The sequence below is a fragment of the Chiloscyllium punctatum genome, chromosome 12, assembly GCF_047496795.1.
Source record: "Chiloscyllium punctatum isolate Juve2018m chromosome 12, sChiPun1.3, whole genome shotgun sequence".
NCBI lineage: Eukaryota > Metazoa > Chordata > Chondrichthyes > Orectolobiformes > Hemiscylliidae > Chiloscyllium > Chiloscyllium punctatum.
Genome location: NC_092750.1, coordinates 19,654,605 through 19,671,943, shown reverse-complemented (window position 1 = coordinate 19,671,943; position 17,339 = coordinate 19,654,605). Strand labels below are relative to the sequence as shown.

General features: G+C 39.5%; 1 protein-coding gene across 19 annotated transcripts in view; it reads left to right on the top strand.

The window, feature by feature from the left end:
- setd5 (SET domain containing 5) overlaps positions 1-16,530 on the top strand; it is a 154,920-nt gene extending 138,390 nt beyond the window's left edge. For all 19 annotated transcript variants that reach the window (XM_072581988.1, XM_072581986.1, XM_072581973.1 and 16 more), the window contains 4 exons: positions 2,731-3,056; positions 4,250-4,425; positions 9,690-9,799; positions 14,718-16,530. In XM_072581988.1, the coding sequence (XP_072438089.1) occupies positions 2,731-3,056; positions 4,250-4,425; positions 9,690-9,799; positions 14,718-15,362 (1,257 nt within the window). In that variant the 3' untranslated portion in view covers positions 15,363-16,530. The remainder of the gene's footprint in view (positions 1-2,730; positions 3,057-4,249; positions 4,426-9,689; positions 9,800-14,717) is intronic.
- Positions 16,531-17,339: the final 809 nt, after the last annotated feature.

Genomic DNA, 17,339 nt, shown 5'->3' with positions numbered 1-17,339 from the left:
TAATTCATGGTAATAAGTCAGTGGGTTATCCTGAAATAAGAATATAATACTTTTACAAGTATAAAACATAATTAAAAATGATGCTGTCACAAATGTTGTGCACTTTCCCAAGAATGAAGAATTCTCTTTGTATTTTACGGCATTTGAGTACTTAATTTGAGAAAGGAGCTATTACTGGTATATGCTGTGATCTTAAAAACATGATGAAGTCTGTACAGTCATCTATTCATTTAACAGGAACTACTTGCCATTCCAGTGGCTGAAAGACTATTCTGAATGCGCCCTGTAAAGCAGCAGAGAGGAATGTGGAATGCTTCTTGAACTGAACCCTTCCCTGGCCACAAGAAATGAATACGTTGTTGGTGCTGATTTTGGCTCTTTCATGGAGAGGAAATTGTCAGGCTTCATAAAATTTAGAACTCCTTTCTGACCAAACAGCCCAAATAGTGCTTTGAATCACCCATTGGAAATAACCCAAATTCTACTTCAAAACATCTTATAAGTAAGGCTGTATTTATATGCTTGCTTCTGCCAGGCTTGCCTGCTGGGCCTATTTCCAGCTAACAACAACAGAAATTGCTGGAAAAATGTAGCAGGTCTGGCTGCATCTGTGGAGAGAAAGCAGAGTTAATGTTTGGTGACCTGTGACCCTTCTTCAGAACAGATGGTGCTGGACCTGCTGAATGTTTCCAGCAATTTCTGTTTTTGTTCTGATTTCCAGCATCCAGCTAAACTTGGCCATCAGACAAGAAATACACATAGATTGGAAAAGGTATAACAAAGAGCAACAAAATATGCTCCAAACACTGAAAGAAGGCTAATTTGAACTTTGTGGTACGGCAGCAAGATACTGAGGAAGGGATGTTCACAGCATAAATATGACAATAATTACATGATAATTTGGAGAATTCATGAATGAATGCTTAGTATTTTGTAAACAGTTGAAACTGTAATTGTAAACAATGAAAATATGAGATTGGTTTTCCATCACTCAGCATAAATGGAATTTCTTTTGCATCCAAATACTGAATGGCTACAAGTGATCGTTTCTTAATCTAATACTTATTACCCACTGGGGAAATATTCACACAGACAATTTTCCACAAATTTTGGTAATATTTGAAAAATTGGATAAGCTTTTTTTAAAACTCGCAAGTGCGAAACCTTTTATCATCATCTATTAAGATGCAACTATGTTGAATTATTTTTTATCATTTATAAGTAACTCAAAATGAACACTGTTTCTCTAGATTTAAACTATTACAAAAACAGAAAAAAAATATAATGATAGAGAAAATAGTAGACACCTAGTTCAACGGGCAACAAAGGCATTAAATATCAGCATATGCTCACTGTTTCTTGTGCTAATTTTCCAATTTCATAGCATTCACTATACATGGTAAAGCAAGAACATTGTTGATATTAACTACTTAAAAAGTCTTTTTTTAAAAAAATGGATCTTGTAAGCTACTGTATTCTTCCAAGTAAAGTAAAAGAAGCATAAATATTGAGGTTCGAAATTTAGTTCTACACGTTTAAGGGGATATTGCGATACTAGAGAGAGGAGTATTAATGAAGTAATCTTTTATTGCCCTGGTTTTTTGATGTTTTTGTAGCCATTGGCTACTGGCCATTGCCAGTGCTACTAATGACATTGTATTGGCTAATGTACACGAGTGGTCTGACATGACAGCCATTGAGTTATTTTTTACATTTCTGCAGGGAAAGTATTTGACAATCTAGATTGAAATCAGTAATTTAATCTTGTTAAAACCTTGTTAAAAAGTTGGAACTTGCTTAAATTGGTTCAGCTTAGGCTGGAGGAAATCATACTTTTAAAGATGCTGTGGCTTTTGTGGTAAGCACAAGGAAAGTGGATTTATGTTACAATGGCATCTTCTAGCTTGTCATAGAATTGTACCAAATTGTTTCAGGTTTGAAATATTGAAGTGCAGAAACTGTTATGCTGGCAAGTGGGGCAAGATCTTGAAAACAGATGTACAACCAACTAATCTGTTACTGTTGGTAGTGTTTGAAAGAGGAATGTTGGGGAAGATACCTCTGAATAGTGCCATTTGAATCTTCAATTTATCTTTAGTATCAGCATGAACAGCTGGAACCTTGATTTAAAAGTTCACCTAATGAATATCATCTCCAGCAATGCTCCAGTATGTTGGCACTGCACAAAACTGTTAGCTTTGATTATTCCTGGAATGGGGCTTGAAATTCTCAGTACCACTACATAGCCTTCTGATTGAAAAATGAGTTCTCCTGCTTCAGCCATGATGATAAAACTTGGCACTTAGAATAATGATCCTGATGCTTTACTGGTATTAGGAAAAAGTTAAAAATGGATGCAACACCAGGTTATAGTCCAACAGGTTTATTTGGAAGCCCAAGTTTTCGGAGTGCTGCTCCTTTATCAGGTAGTTAGCTGTCTGACAAAGAAGCAGTGCTGCAAAAGCCTGTACTTCCAAATAAACCTGTTGGACTATAATCTGGTGTTGTGTGATTTTTAATTTTGTCCACCCAAGTCCAACACCGGCACCTCCACATCATGGCATTAGAAAGGTATTATTTCCCAGACAGTTAAGATGTTACTCCACAGGTGGTTGAGATGTACTTTGCTGTCCAAATAAACCAATTTCCCCTGCCTGAAGATATTTTATATAATTTTCTGTGGGAGTAGAGGAAAACATTCTTCGGTCTCATTTTGTTTTTCTTTTCAAGGTATCGTTGCTGGAATATCGAAAACGACAGCAGGAGGCAAGGGAAAGTAAATCAGACAGCCTAAGTTCAGACCCTTCCAAGATGTCCAGCACTGTAGGCACACCAACAAGACGAAGTAGTGATGGTTCTTCTGCACAAACAGCAGCCAACAGTGACTCCAATGCTGTGTCTCGGTCATCACATAGATCGTCATCACCTCCAAGTGGTTTTTCATCACCTGTGCACCCCTCAATGCCTCAGATTGAAGAGGTCAGCCCAACAGATTCTGGTAGTGGCAAGAATGCAGCAGCTAGCAGCAAAAACCGGGACAACATGAGCACAAGGTGGTGAGTACATTTGTTAACTGATGCGAGTGTTATTGCCTTAGAAGTGCAGTGTAGATTACCCAGAATGATAATTGGGCTGTGACAGGTGCAAGGTAAAATTGCATAAACTCGGGTTGTATTAGCTGGCATTTAGAAAATTCAGGGTTAGTTAGACTGAAGTTTTGAGGATATTAAGGGAACAAGTGGAATAGGTAGAAAAACTAATCTATTTGAGGAATAAGATGACACAGGGTCATTCATTAAGATTAAAGCCAGACGTTTCAGGAACTAAATTAGAAAGTATCTTTCCAACATGGCAGAACTTTGGAATTGCAATTGATGCTAAATTAATTAATTTTAAATTTGGGATTGGTAGATTTTTGGTAACTAAAAGTATTTGTGGATATAAGTCAAAAGAAAGCATGTGGAATTGAATTGTAGATCAATCATGATTTTGTTGAATGTCAGAATGGATTGGAGGAGCTTATTCTTTGTTTATATGCTCTTCAAATAAGTTTGATATAATGTTAAATATATGTTGTGTGAAAAAGAGCCAGTAATGTAATTGCTTTAGTCAATGTTTTCAATGCAAATGCATAGCTGGGAATTCATTCTCAGTGTCCCTCCGCAATGGGTGTCCATGTATGTGCTTTAAGAGACTGTTGACTCCTTATCCTAGAGTAATATTCTTCCACTCCTGAGGTACTGTAACTTCTTTTTATTTATATCTGTACATTATGGATTATGAAATATCCTTTCTAGTGTCTTATCTAGGACCTGTCTGTTCACATACTTCATTCTAGTCTGATGTCTTCTTTCAATCTGGCCTGCAGCTGTTAGAGTAACGTCATTTGTTATGTCATCATTACTTGCATACTTAATTATACATTTCCAGATGCTCATTACCCATTAGTCATTTCATTTGTGGAATATCATGCTTCATAGTCATGAACTGTACAGTTCATCTCTAACGAGGTTGATTTGATTAAGTAGATTAGCATTGTCAATTCAGTGAAGGTGTGGAATCAAAGTATTCTTTTCTTCCTATGCTCTGAGTCACCCCTTCCAAGAATGCGAGGATAATCACTACAACATGCATAAATACTTCTGGAAAGGGATCATGTTAACAGATTTTCAAGCAGCATTCAGGAAAATAAAGGTTATCTGGAAAAAAAAGCAAATTTTGAATGGAGTTTTTCTTTTTTATGTTTCAGGATGGTTCCTACCTCAGTAGAGCGATTGCGAGAGAACCCGGGCATGTTGGAACGTGTTCTGAGGAGAGTGGAAATTGGAAGTATGAAGCGATCTGGAGACGATAGAAGTACGTTGGATCGTGTTCTACGGAGGATAGAGACTGGTACAGTGGACTCTTGCAGGGAGAAAGATGCAGGTGTGAAATTACTAATGATTCAACTTCATGTTCTGAAATTCCAATATTTACTTTGCTTTGATGTTGAAACTTATTCTACTCCAGTGTTCAAGCGCCTAGGACTACACTTTTTTTAATTGTGTGTTTGAATATTTTATAGAATCATAAAATCCCTATAGTATGAAAGCAAGCCATTCATTGAGTGTTCACCGACCTCCCGAAGAGCATCCCACCCAGCTCCTAAGCCTGTCCCTGTAACCCTGCATTTAGTATGGCTAATCCACCTAGCCTGCACATCCCTAGACACTGGGCAATTTTGCACAGTCAATCCATCTAACCTGCACATCTTTTAGACTGTGGGGGGAAACCGGAGCACCAGAAGGAAACCCATGCCAACTTGGGGAGAATGTGCAAACTCCACACCAACAGTTGTCTGAGGGTGGAAACGAACCCAGGTTCCTGGTGCTGTGAGGCAGCAGTGCTAATCTGAGCCACTGTGTTGCTCCTAAGACACTGCTAAGTTATAGGTTTTTTTTCCTTCAAAAACCTCAAATAATCTCAGTATTATCCTTGACATTCATACACTCATCCATATGTATGTACATATGATCATATGAATTAGGGCAGACGTAGGCCATTACTGGCCTACCCCCAGTAACTGTTGACTTCCTTGCCTAATAAGAATCTATCTATCTATCCAGTGGGCGGCATGGTGGCACAGTGGTTAGCACTGCTGCCTCACAGCGCCAGAGACCCGGGTTCAATTCCCGCCTTGGGCAACAGTCTGTGTGGAGTTTGCACATTCTCCCCGTGTCTGCGTGGGTTTCCTCCCACAGTCCAAAGATGTGCAGGTTAGGTGAATTGGCCATGCTAAATTGCCCGTAGTGTTAGGTAACGGGTAGATGTAGGGGTATGGGTGGGTTGCGCTTCGGCGGGGTGGTGTGGACTTGTTGGGCCGAAGGGCCTGTTTCCACACTGTAAGTAATCTAAAGTAATCTAATCTAATCTAATCTAATCTAATCTATCTATACCTTAAATTTATTCAGTGACTCTGCTCCCTGAGGCAAAGTTCCAAAGTAGCAAATCTTTTGAAAGGAAAAAAATTCCCCTTATTTCTATCCTACAGGACAACCCCTAATTTTAAAATTGTGCCTCCTTGTTCTGGACTTGTCCGTAAGAACAAACAAACTTTCCATGGCCATTTCGTTAACACACTCACTCTACTAAACTCCAATGGAAACAAGCGTGACCTATTCAATCTTTCTTTAGAAGACAACCCACTCATTCTAGGTATCAAGTATTTAGTATCCCCCTCTGAACTGCCTCCAATGCATTTACAGCACTCCTAAGTAAGGAAACCAAAATTGCACATAATGTTTGAGATATGAACTCACCATTGTCCTGTGTAACAGAAGCACAACACTTTTACTTTTATGTTCAATTTCTTGTAATAAGCACTAGCTTTTTGATTAGCTTTACGTTAGCTTTAGCTTTCTGATTACATCTATACTATACCTAGTGACTCATGGACAAGAACACCTAGATCTTTCTGTACCACAGATTTCTGCAGTTAAGTAATACTCTGCTCTTTTTATTCTTTCTGCCAAAGTGAATTACACTTTCCGATGTTATACTCCATCTGCTAGACCTTTGCCCATCTAGTTAACCTTTGCATCTCAACACTTTGTATCCTTGTTACATCATCTTTGTAACATAATTGCTTACATATCTTTGTGCCATCTGAAAAATTAGCCACTCTGCAATGAAGCCCTTTATCTAAATCATTGATATAAATTGAAGAAAATGTGGATCCAGCACAGACCACTGCAGAACCCTGTTTGCCGCGTGGTGTCAGTCTGAAGAAGGCCCATTTATGCATGCTGTGTTTTCTGCCTGCCAGCCAGCCAATCTTCTGTTACCCACATGCCATGAACACTCACTTTGCACAGTAACCTTTTATATGGAATCTTGTCAAGTGTCTTCAAGAATTCCAAGGACGATATATCAATGGGCTGCCCTTTATCCACAATGCATGGTATTCTTATTAGGTTTTGTTTTACAGGCCAATATTTAGTTTCTGAAAGCTCAGGGATATTATGAGCTGACGTTATGCAATTTGGCTGAGATAGATCGATTCTTGTGCACTTTGACTGAGTTAGAGAACTTATTGGTCAGTAGGGGAATCCAAGATGAGGGAAAAGGCTAGAAAAGTGAGTGTGAGGAATCAGCCATAATCCTATTGAATGGCAGAGCAGGCTTGAAATGCCAAATCGCCTACTTTTGATCTTATTCTTATGGTCATATGTATGAGTCTGAAGGTGATGTCCTCATGCCCCTATCCATAATGACAGTAGAAATCGGTATTACCATAGTGCCCAAAGAACTGCACAAGAAAGCATGTACTGAGAATATCATAAGATGCAGGAGCAGAATTAAGTAATTTGGCTTATCAAGTTTGCTCTGCCATTAAAACACTGCTGATTTACTTCTCAACTCTGTTCTTCTGCCTTCTCCCTGTAACCCTTGATCCCCTTATCAAGAACCTATCTATATCTTGTTTTAAATGCACTCGATGATTTGGCTCCACAGCCTTGTATGGCAATGAGTTCTATCTCTGATTGAAGAAATTCCTCCTCATTTAAGTTCTAATGGGTCATTCAAGGGCTGTGCCTATAGGTCCTAATTTTTACTACTAGTGGAAATACCCTTCCCATGTCCACTCGATCCTGGCCTCTTAGTATTCTGTACGTTTTAGTGAGATTCACCCCCCCTTCATCCTTCTAAACCCCAAGTGCTGACCTAGAGTCCTCAACATTAGAGTGTGGGCGCATTTTGGAAGTAGCGATCGTGATATGACAAGGTTCAGTATTGGTGGGTCCTTCACAGAATGAATTAGAAGTTGGCTAAAAGATAGGAAACAGAGGATAGATATAACTGGCCATTTCTCAGATTGGAGACAAGTTGTAAGTGATATTTGAGGTCAATGTTGGGATCTTTGCTTTTTCTGATATATAAAAGATTTGGAGATGGGTGTTGAGGTAAAAATCTCTACATTTGATGAGATAGCACAGCCAGTGAATGAGGGTAGTAGATGTACATCTGGACTCTCAGAAAGCATTTGATACAGAGCTACATGGCAGGTTGGTTAGCAAAGTAGAAATATTTGGGATTGATGGTTCCTTCACAACATGGATTAGAAGTTGACTAAAAGATAGGAAACAGAGGGTTGATATAGCTGGGCATTTCTTAGATTGCCTTCATTGCTCAGTGCTTTGAGTATCGGAGTTGGGAAGTCATGTTGAGGTTGTACAGGACATTGATGAGACCTCTTCTGGAATACTGTGTCAAGTTCTGGTTGCCCAAATATAGGAAGGATATTATCAAGCTGTAAAGGGATCAAAAGAAATTTACCAGGATTTGCCAGGTATGGAAGGTTTGAGTTATAAAGAAAGGCTGAGACTTCTTTCACTGGAACATAGGAGGTTGAGAGGTGAACTGAAAGCAGTTTATAAAATAATGATAGAGTTAATGGTAGTTGTCCTTTCCCTAGAATGGGAGATTTCAAGACTGGGGGGCACATATTTAAAGTGAGAAGAGAGTGATTTAAAAAAAAAAATGAGGCAAATGTTTTGCACAGAGGGTGGTTCGCATGTGGAATGAACTTCCTGAGGAAGTGGTGGATATGGGTAAATTACAACGTTTAAAAGACATTTGGATAGATACATGAAAGAGAAAGGTTTGGAGGGATATGGGCCAGGAACAGGCGGTGGGGCTAGTTTAGATTGGCATGGACTGGTTGGACCGAAGGGTCTGTTTCCATGCTGTATGACTCCATGACTATGGAGACAAGTTGTAAGCAGTACTCAGGATCAGTGTTGGGATCTTTGCTTTTTTTTTTGATATAGAAATGATTTGGAGACATGTTGAGGACAAAAATCTCTAAATTTGCAGATGATAATAAGCTAGGGGGAATAGTGAATTGTGAGGATGTTGCTGAATGACTTCAATGGGACCTTGATGAGTTGGCCAAATGGGCAGGCACCTGGCAGATGAATTCCAATGCAGAGAAATGTGAGTTAATGCATTTTGGTAGAAGAAGCTCTGAGAAATACAAGATCAATGGAACAACAATGAAGGGAATATAGAAGCAGAGGGACCTTAGGATTCATGTCATAATTCTCTGAAAGTTGCCAGGCAATTTGAAGCAGTTGATAAGAAGGCTTATAGGATCCTTGGGTAAGCAAGGAAATGATGCTACACCTCTCCAAATCATTGGTCAGACCACATTTGGAATATTGTGTTCAGTTCTGGCAACGTATTTAAGAAGGATGTTAAAGCCTGGAGACAGTGCAGAGAAGTTTTACAAAAATGATGCTCAAAGTGAGGAATTTCAAATATCAGGAGAGATTAGAGGAATTATTCTCCCTGTAGCAGAGAAGATTAAGAGGTGACTGTCTTGTGGTGTTCAAAGTTATGACCAGTCTTGACAAGGTAAAGAAAGGTATTTTGTTTCTATTAGTCAGTATATCAGTAACAAGGGGTCACAATTTCAAGATTGCCAGCAAGAGAGCTAGAAGTGTGATGAGGAGAAATTTCTTCACCAAGTTATTTGGGCTTGGAATGTGCTGCCTGGCAGAATGATGGAGGCAGATTCCATAAGAGGTTTTATATGAGAGCTCGATAAATTTATCACTTTCCAATATTTAGAGGGCTACGAAGATGTGTCTGTCAGGACTAGTCAGGTGGTTCCTTTTACAGAAACAATAGGTTGACTGGCTTCCTGATTGTGAATGATAAGCCTTTCAATCCACGGTCATTCTTGTAAACCTCCTCTGGATCCCCTCCAAGGCCAGCCTGTACTTCCTTAGATATGAACCCAAAACTGCTCTCAATAGTCCAAGTGTGGTCTGACCAGAGCCTCGTACAGTCTCAGCAGTACATTCCCGCTCTTGCGTCCTAGCCCCCTCGAAATTAATGCTAACATTGCATTTGCCTTCGTAACCTCCAAATGAACCTGCATGTAAACCTTAAGAGAATCCTGAACTAGGACTGCCAAGTCCCTTTGTGCTTCAGATTTCCGAAACCTTTCCCCAGTTAGAAAATAGTCTATGCCTTTTCTTCCTGTCAAAGTGCATAAACCCACGCTTTCCCTTTTGGAATACACTTAGCTATAGTAAAAATTAGATATTAACCTACATATTTTCTGTTGGGAAAAAAACCAGCAGAATTGTAGTCCCTTTCTTTTCACAGTAAATGTTACATTTCTGGTATTGTTGCCTTTTCAGATTCCACAAATGGTGATGGACAGGAGACACATGGCCCAGCACGCACCAAGATTTCTCCAATTCATAGTCCCCAGAGATATGGTCACAGTCCTTCCAGATATAATCATCAGGTAAATAAGTCTTTCAATACTCAGCCAATTCTTATAAATTGTTTCATTGAAACAGAGGTTGTCAGAGCAGAAGGAGGCTTTTCAGTCTATTTTGTCTGTGCTGATCCATTGTTAATCCCACTGTTCTGTTCCTTTCCGATGTTCCTCTCCCCTCTGCTTCAAATACTTAGATTGTCTTCAGGTTGGTGTCTAAAAAGGCTGCTATTGTCCTGATTAAACTTCCCATCATTGCGATTTTCCTATTCTTGTGATATTGTGTGTCTCAGGTTCCCTGTTTCCCAGTATTGATCAAGATTACAGTCTGCTGAGTCTAACTATAAAATGGTTATTCACCTTATACAGATGCAGGGGAGCCTTATCATTTCTGTACAATTTCAGTAGTTTGGGGCTTCCCACATGTGTAACTTGTATCTCCCTCTGCTGACCTTGCAATGACTCACTATTTATCTTTGTACTTGACTCTTTGCTAAATACAGTTGGCAGACTATGATCCAAAAATGTTTCTTAATTATTGCTGTGGAGTCTGCTAGTTGTTCTCCAAGCGTATGTTCTCTGTAGCAGACTCACTTTCCTGAAGCTTGCGTATGTGTTCCCTTAGATATGCTGAGGCCTGGTTTTCTTGGCCCTTGGTGATGGTATTCATTGCTGACCGAAAGAAAGCTGCCCACAATGCCCCATTGAATCTTGTAACATTGATTTCCCTCTTTCTGACATTAGTCTTGCATTCTCACCAAATCAGCAACAGTGATGGCATCAAATAAGATAGGCTATACCCAGCGACCCTGGAAATAAAAGATACTGAAATTATTGGGTTTTTTTTGTTCACGTGATATTGGTGCCACTAGCTTGGCCAACATTTGTTACCCATCTCTAATTGCCCAGAGACCATGTACAAATGGCAGATTTCCTTACCTAAAGGAGTGAACCAGTTAGGTTGTTACCACACCCAGCAGTGGCTATGTGATTATCATTAGGCTAGATCCTTCTTTCCGATTTGTTTTTAACTGAATTCAAATGTCACTATTAGCTAAAATGGTATTTAAACCCATGTTCCCAGATCATTAGCCTGGTGCTCTGGATTACTAGTCCAGTGACATTGACATTACATCACCACCTCCTGGGATTACAGTAAAAGTTAAAGAATAAATTTCAATCAAGTTTTAGAACAATGGCAAAAAAAATTAATTGAGAAATTTGACATTCGTAAGCAAGCTAGTTTTTCAAGGGCAGTGGCACTTGTCATCAGCATTTATGAGCTTTGTCCACTGTTTAAAAACCCAGGTAGACTTTTACCATCAAAATGTAGTTCTTCAAAGCTTGTTTCAAATCGTGTAAAAGGACGAATTATTGTCAATTCATTGAAGCCTACTTCACTGCTTTGGGGGAGAGAGTGGCTTCAGTCACTTTGAGGATGAGTAGGAGCTTTGACAGCAGCTTTGAATTTTAGCTGCACTTGATGTACAAACATCAGACGTTTTGCCATGGTTACTGCCACAAAGTACAACCCTGAGGATCTATGATAATCCATGTAATTTACTCCACACTGATCATCATGATTTTATTTACAGTTACTACCCTCTTTATTTAGCTAATTAAGACTTTGGTAGCATTTGCTGAAACTCCCATTTTCAAACCATTCTTGCAAGAGTCGAAGTTTGCTTACTCAATTAAATATGTATTTCAGTTGGCCTTAAAGCTTCAGAGTCTCAACCAAATGTTTCTTTCATACCAGTTTTAGATAGCACCCTCCCTTAAAGATCATGCTTATCTTTTAGCAAAGTTTAACTTTTTAACTTTGCCATCTTCAAGTTTTTCCTGAGTCCACAAATTGGAATGTAAGTTATTACACGATTTAGTCTCATTCACAATCGATGAGAACAAGGGGAGACTGTATGTCTCATTAAGCTTACTCGGCCAATTAGTACAATCATAGCTGTCTTAGACTTCAACTCCCATTCACTCCCCATATCCCTTGATTTTCTGAGAGACTAAAGATCTGTCTTTCTCAATCCTTAAATATGTTCAACAATAGAGGCAAGGAGTATGCAAGGAATAAGCCTGTACCACCATTGAGGATGATGCTGACTGGTCTGGTTGTAGTCTCAGCCTCATTTTTTCATCTGCGTCTCATAAACTTGAGTTTGTCTATCAAAACTTAAAAATGTGTTGCTGGAAAAGCGCAGCAGGTCAGGCAGCATCAAAGGAGAAGGAGAATGCCCGAAACGTCCAGTCGCTCCAATCTTTCAGCGTAAGATAGTCCCGCCATTCGGGGAATTGACCTCGTAAACCTACTCCCTTAATAGCCAGAATGTCTTTCCTCAAATTTGGAGACCAAAACTGCGCACAATATTCCAGGTGCGGTCTCACCAGGGCCCTGTACAGCGGCAGAAGGACCTCTTTGCTTCTATACTCAATTTCTCTTGTTATGAAGGCCAGCATGCTATTAGCTTTCTTCACTGCCTGCTGTACCTGCATTGACTGATGTACAAGAACACCTAGATCTCGTTGTACTGCCTCTTTACCTGACTCTGTTTAGGTAGTAATCTGCATTCCTGTTCTTGCCACCAAAGTGGATAACCACGCATTTATCCACATTAAACTGCATCTGCCATGCATCCGTCCACTCACCTAGCCTGTCCAGGACACCCTGTATTCTCCTAACATCCTCCTCACATTTCACCCTGCCACCCAGCTTTGTTCATCAGCAAATTTGCTAATATTACTTTTAATACTTTCATCTATATTATTAATGTACATTGTAAAAAGCTGCGGTCCCAGCACTGATCCCTGTGGTACCCCACTGGTCACCGCCTGCCATTCCGAAAGGGAGCCGTTTATCACTACTCTTTGTTTCCTGTCAGCCAACCAATTTTCAATCCATGTCAGTATTTTGCCCCTAATACCATGTGTCCTAACCTCCTAATTGGGACTTTATCAAAGGCTTTCTTGAAGTCCAGGTATACTACATCCACTGGATCTCCCTTGTCCATCTTCAGAGTTACATCCTCAAAAAATTCCAGAAGATTAGTCAAGCATGATTTCCCCTTCATAAATCCATGCTGACTCTGACCTATCCTGTTACTGCTATCCAGATGTGTCGTAATTTCGTCCTTTATAATTGACTCCAGCATTTTTCCCACCACTGAGGTCAGACTAACTGGTCTATAATTCTCTGTTTTCTCTCGCCCTCCTTTTTTAAAAAGTGGGACAATATTAGCCACCCTCTAATCCGCAGGAACAGATCCTGAATCTGTAGAACATTGGAAAATGATCGCCAATGCATCCATGATTTCTAGAGCCACCTCCTTCAGTACCCTGGGATGCAGACCATCAGGTCCCAGGGACGTATCAGCCTTCAGACCTAACAGTCTCTCCAACACCATTTCCTGCCTAATATAAATTCCCTTCAGTTCAGGTCCTTCAGCCACAATTACATCTGGGAGATTGCTCGTGTCTTCCCCTGTGAAGACAGATCTAAAGTACCAATTCAACTCTTCTGCCATTTCTTTATTCCCTGTAATAAATTCACCCGTTTCTGTCTTCAAGGGCCCAATTTTAGTCTTAACCATTTTTTTTCTTTTCATATAGCTAAAAAAGCCTTTACTATCCTCCTTTATATTTTTGGCCAATTTACCTTCGTACCTTTTTTTCTTTGCGTATTTCCTTTTTGGTTATCCTCTGTTATTCTTTAAAAGCTTCCCAGTCCTCCGATTTCCCACTCAACTTTGCTGTGTTATACTTTTTCCCTTTTGTCTTTATATGGTCCTTAACTTCCCTCGTCAGCCACGGCCACCCCTGCCTCCCCTTAGGATCTTTCTTCCTTTTTGGAATGAACTGATTCTGCATCTTCTGCCTTATACACAGAAATACCTGCCATTTTTATTCCACTGCCATCCCTGCTAGGGTATTGAACCATTGAGCTTTGGCCAGCTCCTCCCTCATAGCTCCATAGTTCCCCTTTATTCAGAAATATTGTCACTTTCAATTCTACCCTCTCCTTTTCAAACTGCAGATTATTGTGGTCACTACCCCCTAATGGCTCCTTTACTTCGAGGTCCCTGATCAAATCCGCTTCATTGCATGACACCAGATCCAGAATTGCTTTCTCCCTGGTAGGCTCCAGCACAAGCTGTTCTAAGAATCCATCTCGGAGGCACTCCACAAACTCCCTTTCTTGGGGTCCAGTACCATCCTGATTCTCCCAGTCTACCTGCATGTTGAAATCCCCCATAACAGCTGTAGTAATAGCTTTGCGACAGGCCAATTTCAGCTCCTTATTCAACTTACACACTACATCCAAGCTACTGTTTGGGGGGCCTTGTAGATAACTCCCATTAGGGTGTTTCTACCCTTAGAATTTCTCAGTTCTATCCATACTGACTCTACATCCCCTGATTCTAGGTCACCCCCGCGTAAGGGACTGAATATCGTTCCTTACCAACAGGGCCACCCCACTCCCTCTGCCAGCGAAAGGAAGCATCTAGTTAGTGTACATGGTAATGTATGTTTGAAAAAAATGTTTCATGTTCTCGCTTTTCTGAGAGCAATGACTTTCATTATTGTCAGCTGAGTTGGCTAAGCAATGTGAGAAAGAAGGGACAGTTCTGACACACTGTCTTGATAGGCTGCTCAGGGTGTCATCATGAAATTAATTGTGATGTTTTTACAAGTTGCTGAGGTGGCATCCAATGTAATGATGCATCTCAATTTATTGATTTTTGGTTTAATGTTTAAGATAGCTGTTCGAATGTGATCCGTAAATAGATAATGTAGGATAAATCTAAGCAAAAGGTAGGGGCAGTTAATGTGACAATTCAAGTGAATGCACTTTGTCCATGTAAGTTTATCAGTTACACATGGAATGGAATGTTGTTTCATTTTAAAATTACACATTATACAATGAATGAATTTTGATCAGCTCCTACAGGCACAGTCTGAAGGACACCCTTCTGAACCCCATGTACATCCACAGCAAAATGTGTCCCCCTACAGAACGCATAGCTCCTCAAGTGTTTCCATGGCTCACACGCAAGGACTCATCTATAGATCTTCATCCCACACGTCAGGACAGAGTGGATCCCAAAATCAACTCGATTCCAATCTCATGACAACTCCTCTCTCAGCTCTCTACTCAAGCCCTGTTCATTCAGCATCTGTTGATACCTCTGTGGTCCAGTATGTAGGGAATTCTGGGTACTACAGTGGTCAGCAGCATTCTGGGAGTGTTTTGCAGACATTGAATAGCACTCAGCAAAAGACTAATTCTGGAAGTACTTCTTCTACAGCTGCTACCCCACTACAAAGCACCACAAAAACTATATCAACTGATTCCACTCTTACTTCAACCCTGAGCACCATAAACTCTACTATTTCACAGACTGCAAGGTCGTCACAATCTGGTTCATGGACCTTAAGCTCAGCAAATTCGGGGCAACCACTTCACTCTGGAGCAAAGATTACCACAGTGTCAAGTTCTCAGCACTACCGAAATACTGGAATAACCCAGTACCAACCTCCACCGGTCCAAGGTGCAAATGTAAGAACACAATCGAGCACCTACTAAACTATTGCAGCCACAATCATGTTGGCGATGTTTACCTGGATGCATAACTCATCTATGTGTATCTGTATAGGCCACCAGCATATGTACCTTTTGTGGCATAAACAACTGTAAAGTATGGACCTCATGTTCTGGAGATTGTTGGGCCTAAACCAGCATTTACTAGAACCCCCTTCATACTGTACAAAAACAAAAGTAAGAGTTAAGAATTGTGTACCTATTGGTAAGGTACATTTTAAGCTTATAATTCAGATAAATATTGTTTAGGCTTTTTTTCCTCCAGTTTATTTTAAATAAACTAGTCATGTGCAGTAAAACTTTTTTTAATTAAAAAAAGAAAGCATTTGTAGCGTCTGAAATTAAGGCACAAGGGAAGGGGTGATAGGGTGGGGAGAGTTTCTGTAGACAACCATTCCATGTGCCAGCTTCTCACATGCATACTGTAATATCCTGGAGTAGAAGATTTTATTTATCTAATTTTATATATAACCATTCTAGGCTAGCTATTACCTTACCCAGACAGCGGAATTTAATCCACGGTGCTGCAGAATTTTTATTTTACACCTGATGCTGTGAGTTCCCTGGTGTTGAGGCGCGGAGTGGAAAAATTGTTGTATTTCAGTGACTGTTACAATCACAAGTTTTTTTAATTTGAAATCTTAAATTCAGGTGTGTGTTCAACTGAAGAGCGGGAGTGGTCTCAATTTTGAAAGATGTAACATGTGACAAATACAAGTTTAAACAAGTGATGCAGGTATTGCTGCATATTGTATAATGAGAGTTTAATACTGTTCTTTTATTCAGAACACTCTGTATATACCACAACTACTTGTTATCCTCAGAGGATTTAGTTGCCTGACTTTGCATTATGTACATTGATTTTTTTTGTGTATAATTTCTCTGCACCTTTTATTCTCTTTATTTTCTTTTTGTTCAACAACAGCTTTCGATCTCTCATTGGGCATCTCCGTGTGCAGTCTTTTTTTTCGATGTGCGATGTGCATGAGGCGAGTTTGTTCCTGAATGTAGCTGTTGACTGAGTTGCACATCATTTACAATCAAGGAGAAATTTTAAAAAATGAAAAATAAAACGGGAGCCTTGCTTTCTAAACATGTACAGTCAACCCCTCCTGTGGAGTGTACAAAAATAAAACAGTTCATTTCTGCACAATTCTCTCTCTATAGTTTTATGTATTTATATCTGCAGATGGTACTTTATTCCCTGAGAACAGAAGCTATACATGTTGTCCTGTTCATGTAAATTATATACCTATCACTTTATTGCACTCTTGTGTCATTTTAACCTTTTCTTGGATTATTATGTCTGTTGCATTCTCCATACTTGAAATATAGACTGCACACACAATGCATGATGTACATCAGCTGCTAATCCAAATGTACATCTTCAGTCAGCTTAAAAAGGAGAACTTTTAAAAAAAAAAAATACCAAGTACTTGTCCATTGATTGCCATATTTAATTTTAAAACGTAAGGTCAGTGAGGCTTTGGCTGGGGTCTGTTTTATAGATTAGACAGAATCTAACTGTATTTTCACAAGTTAAACGTAACATTTGAGCTTAAGAGGGAGAAGTATTTTCCAGTCATAGTACTTACTATTGTTCTTCATGTCCAGCCAGCTTTGCAACTTAATGGTCTCTTTATATTGAATATTTTATATCTTTGTCACAGTGATGTTTCTATGAAAATCATTCAAGATGTACACGGTCAGTTATCTGATCAATGCTAAAACAACCTGCACATCATAAATCTTTCTAGGCTTATTTTTGAATTTTTTTGGTTAGAGAATTAAAGGGTACGTGAGTTTCCTTTATTGAAAGAACCGTAAACTTACTGGATATGCTGTTGCTAGTTTTTTCTAAAAGCCTTGTGAATCTCTATTTAATGTTAACAATTTCATTTTGGAATGAATTCATTAAATCTTAATATGGTGAAACATTTTCCATACATATCCCTTTAAGAT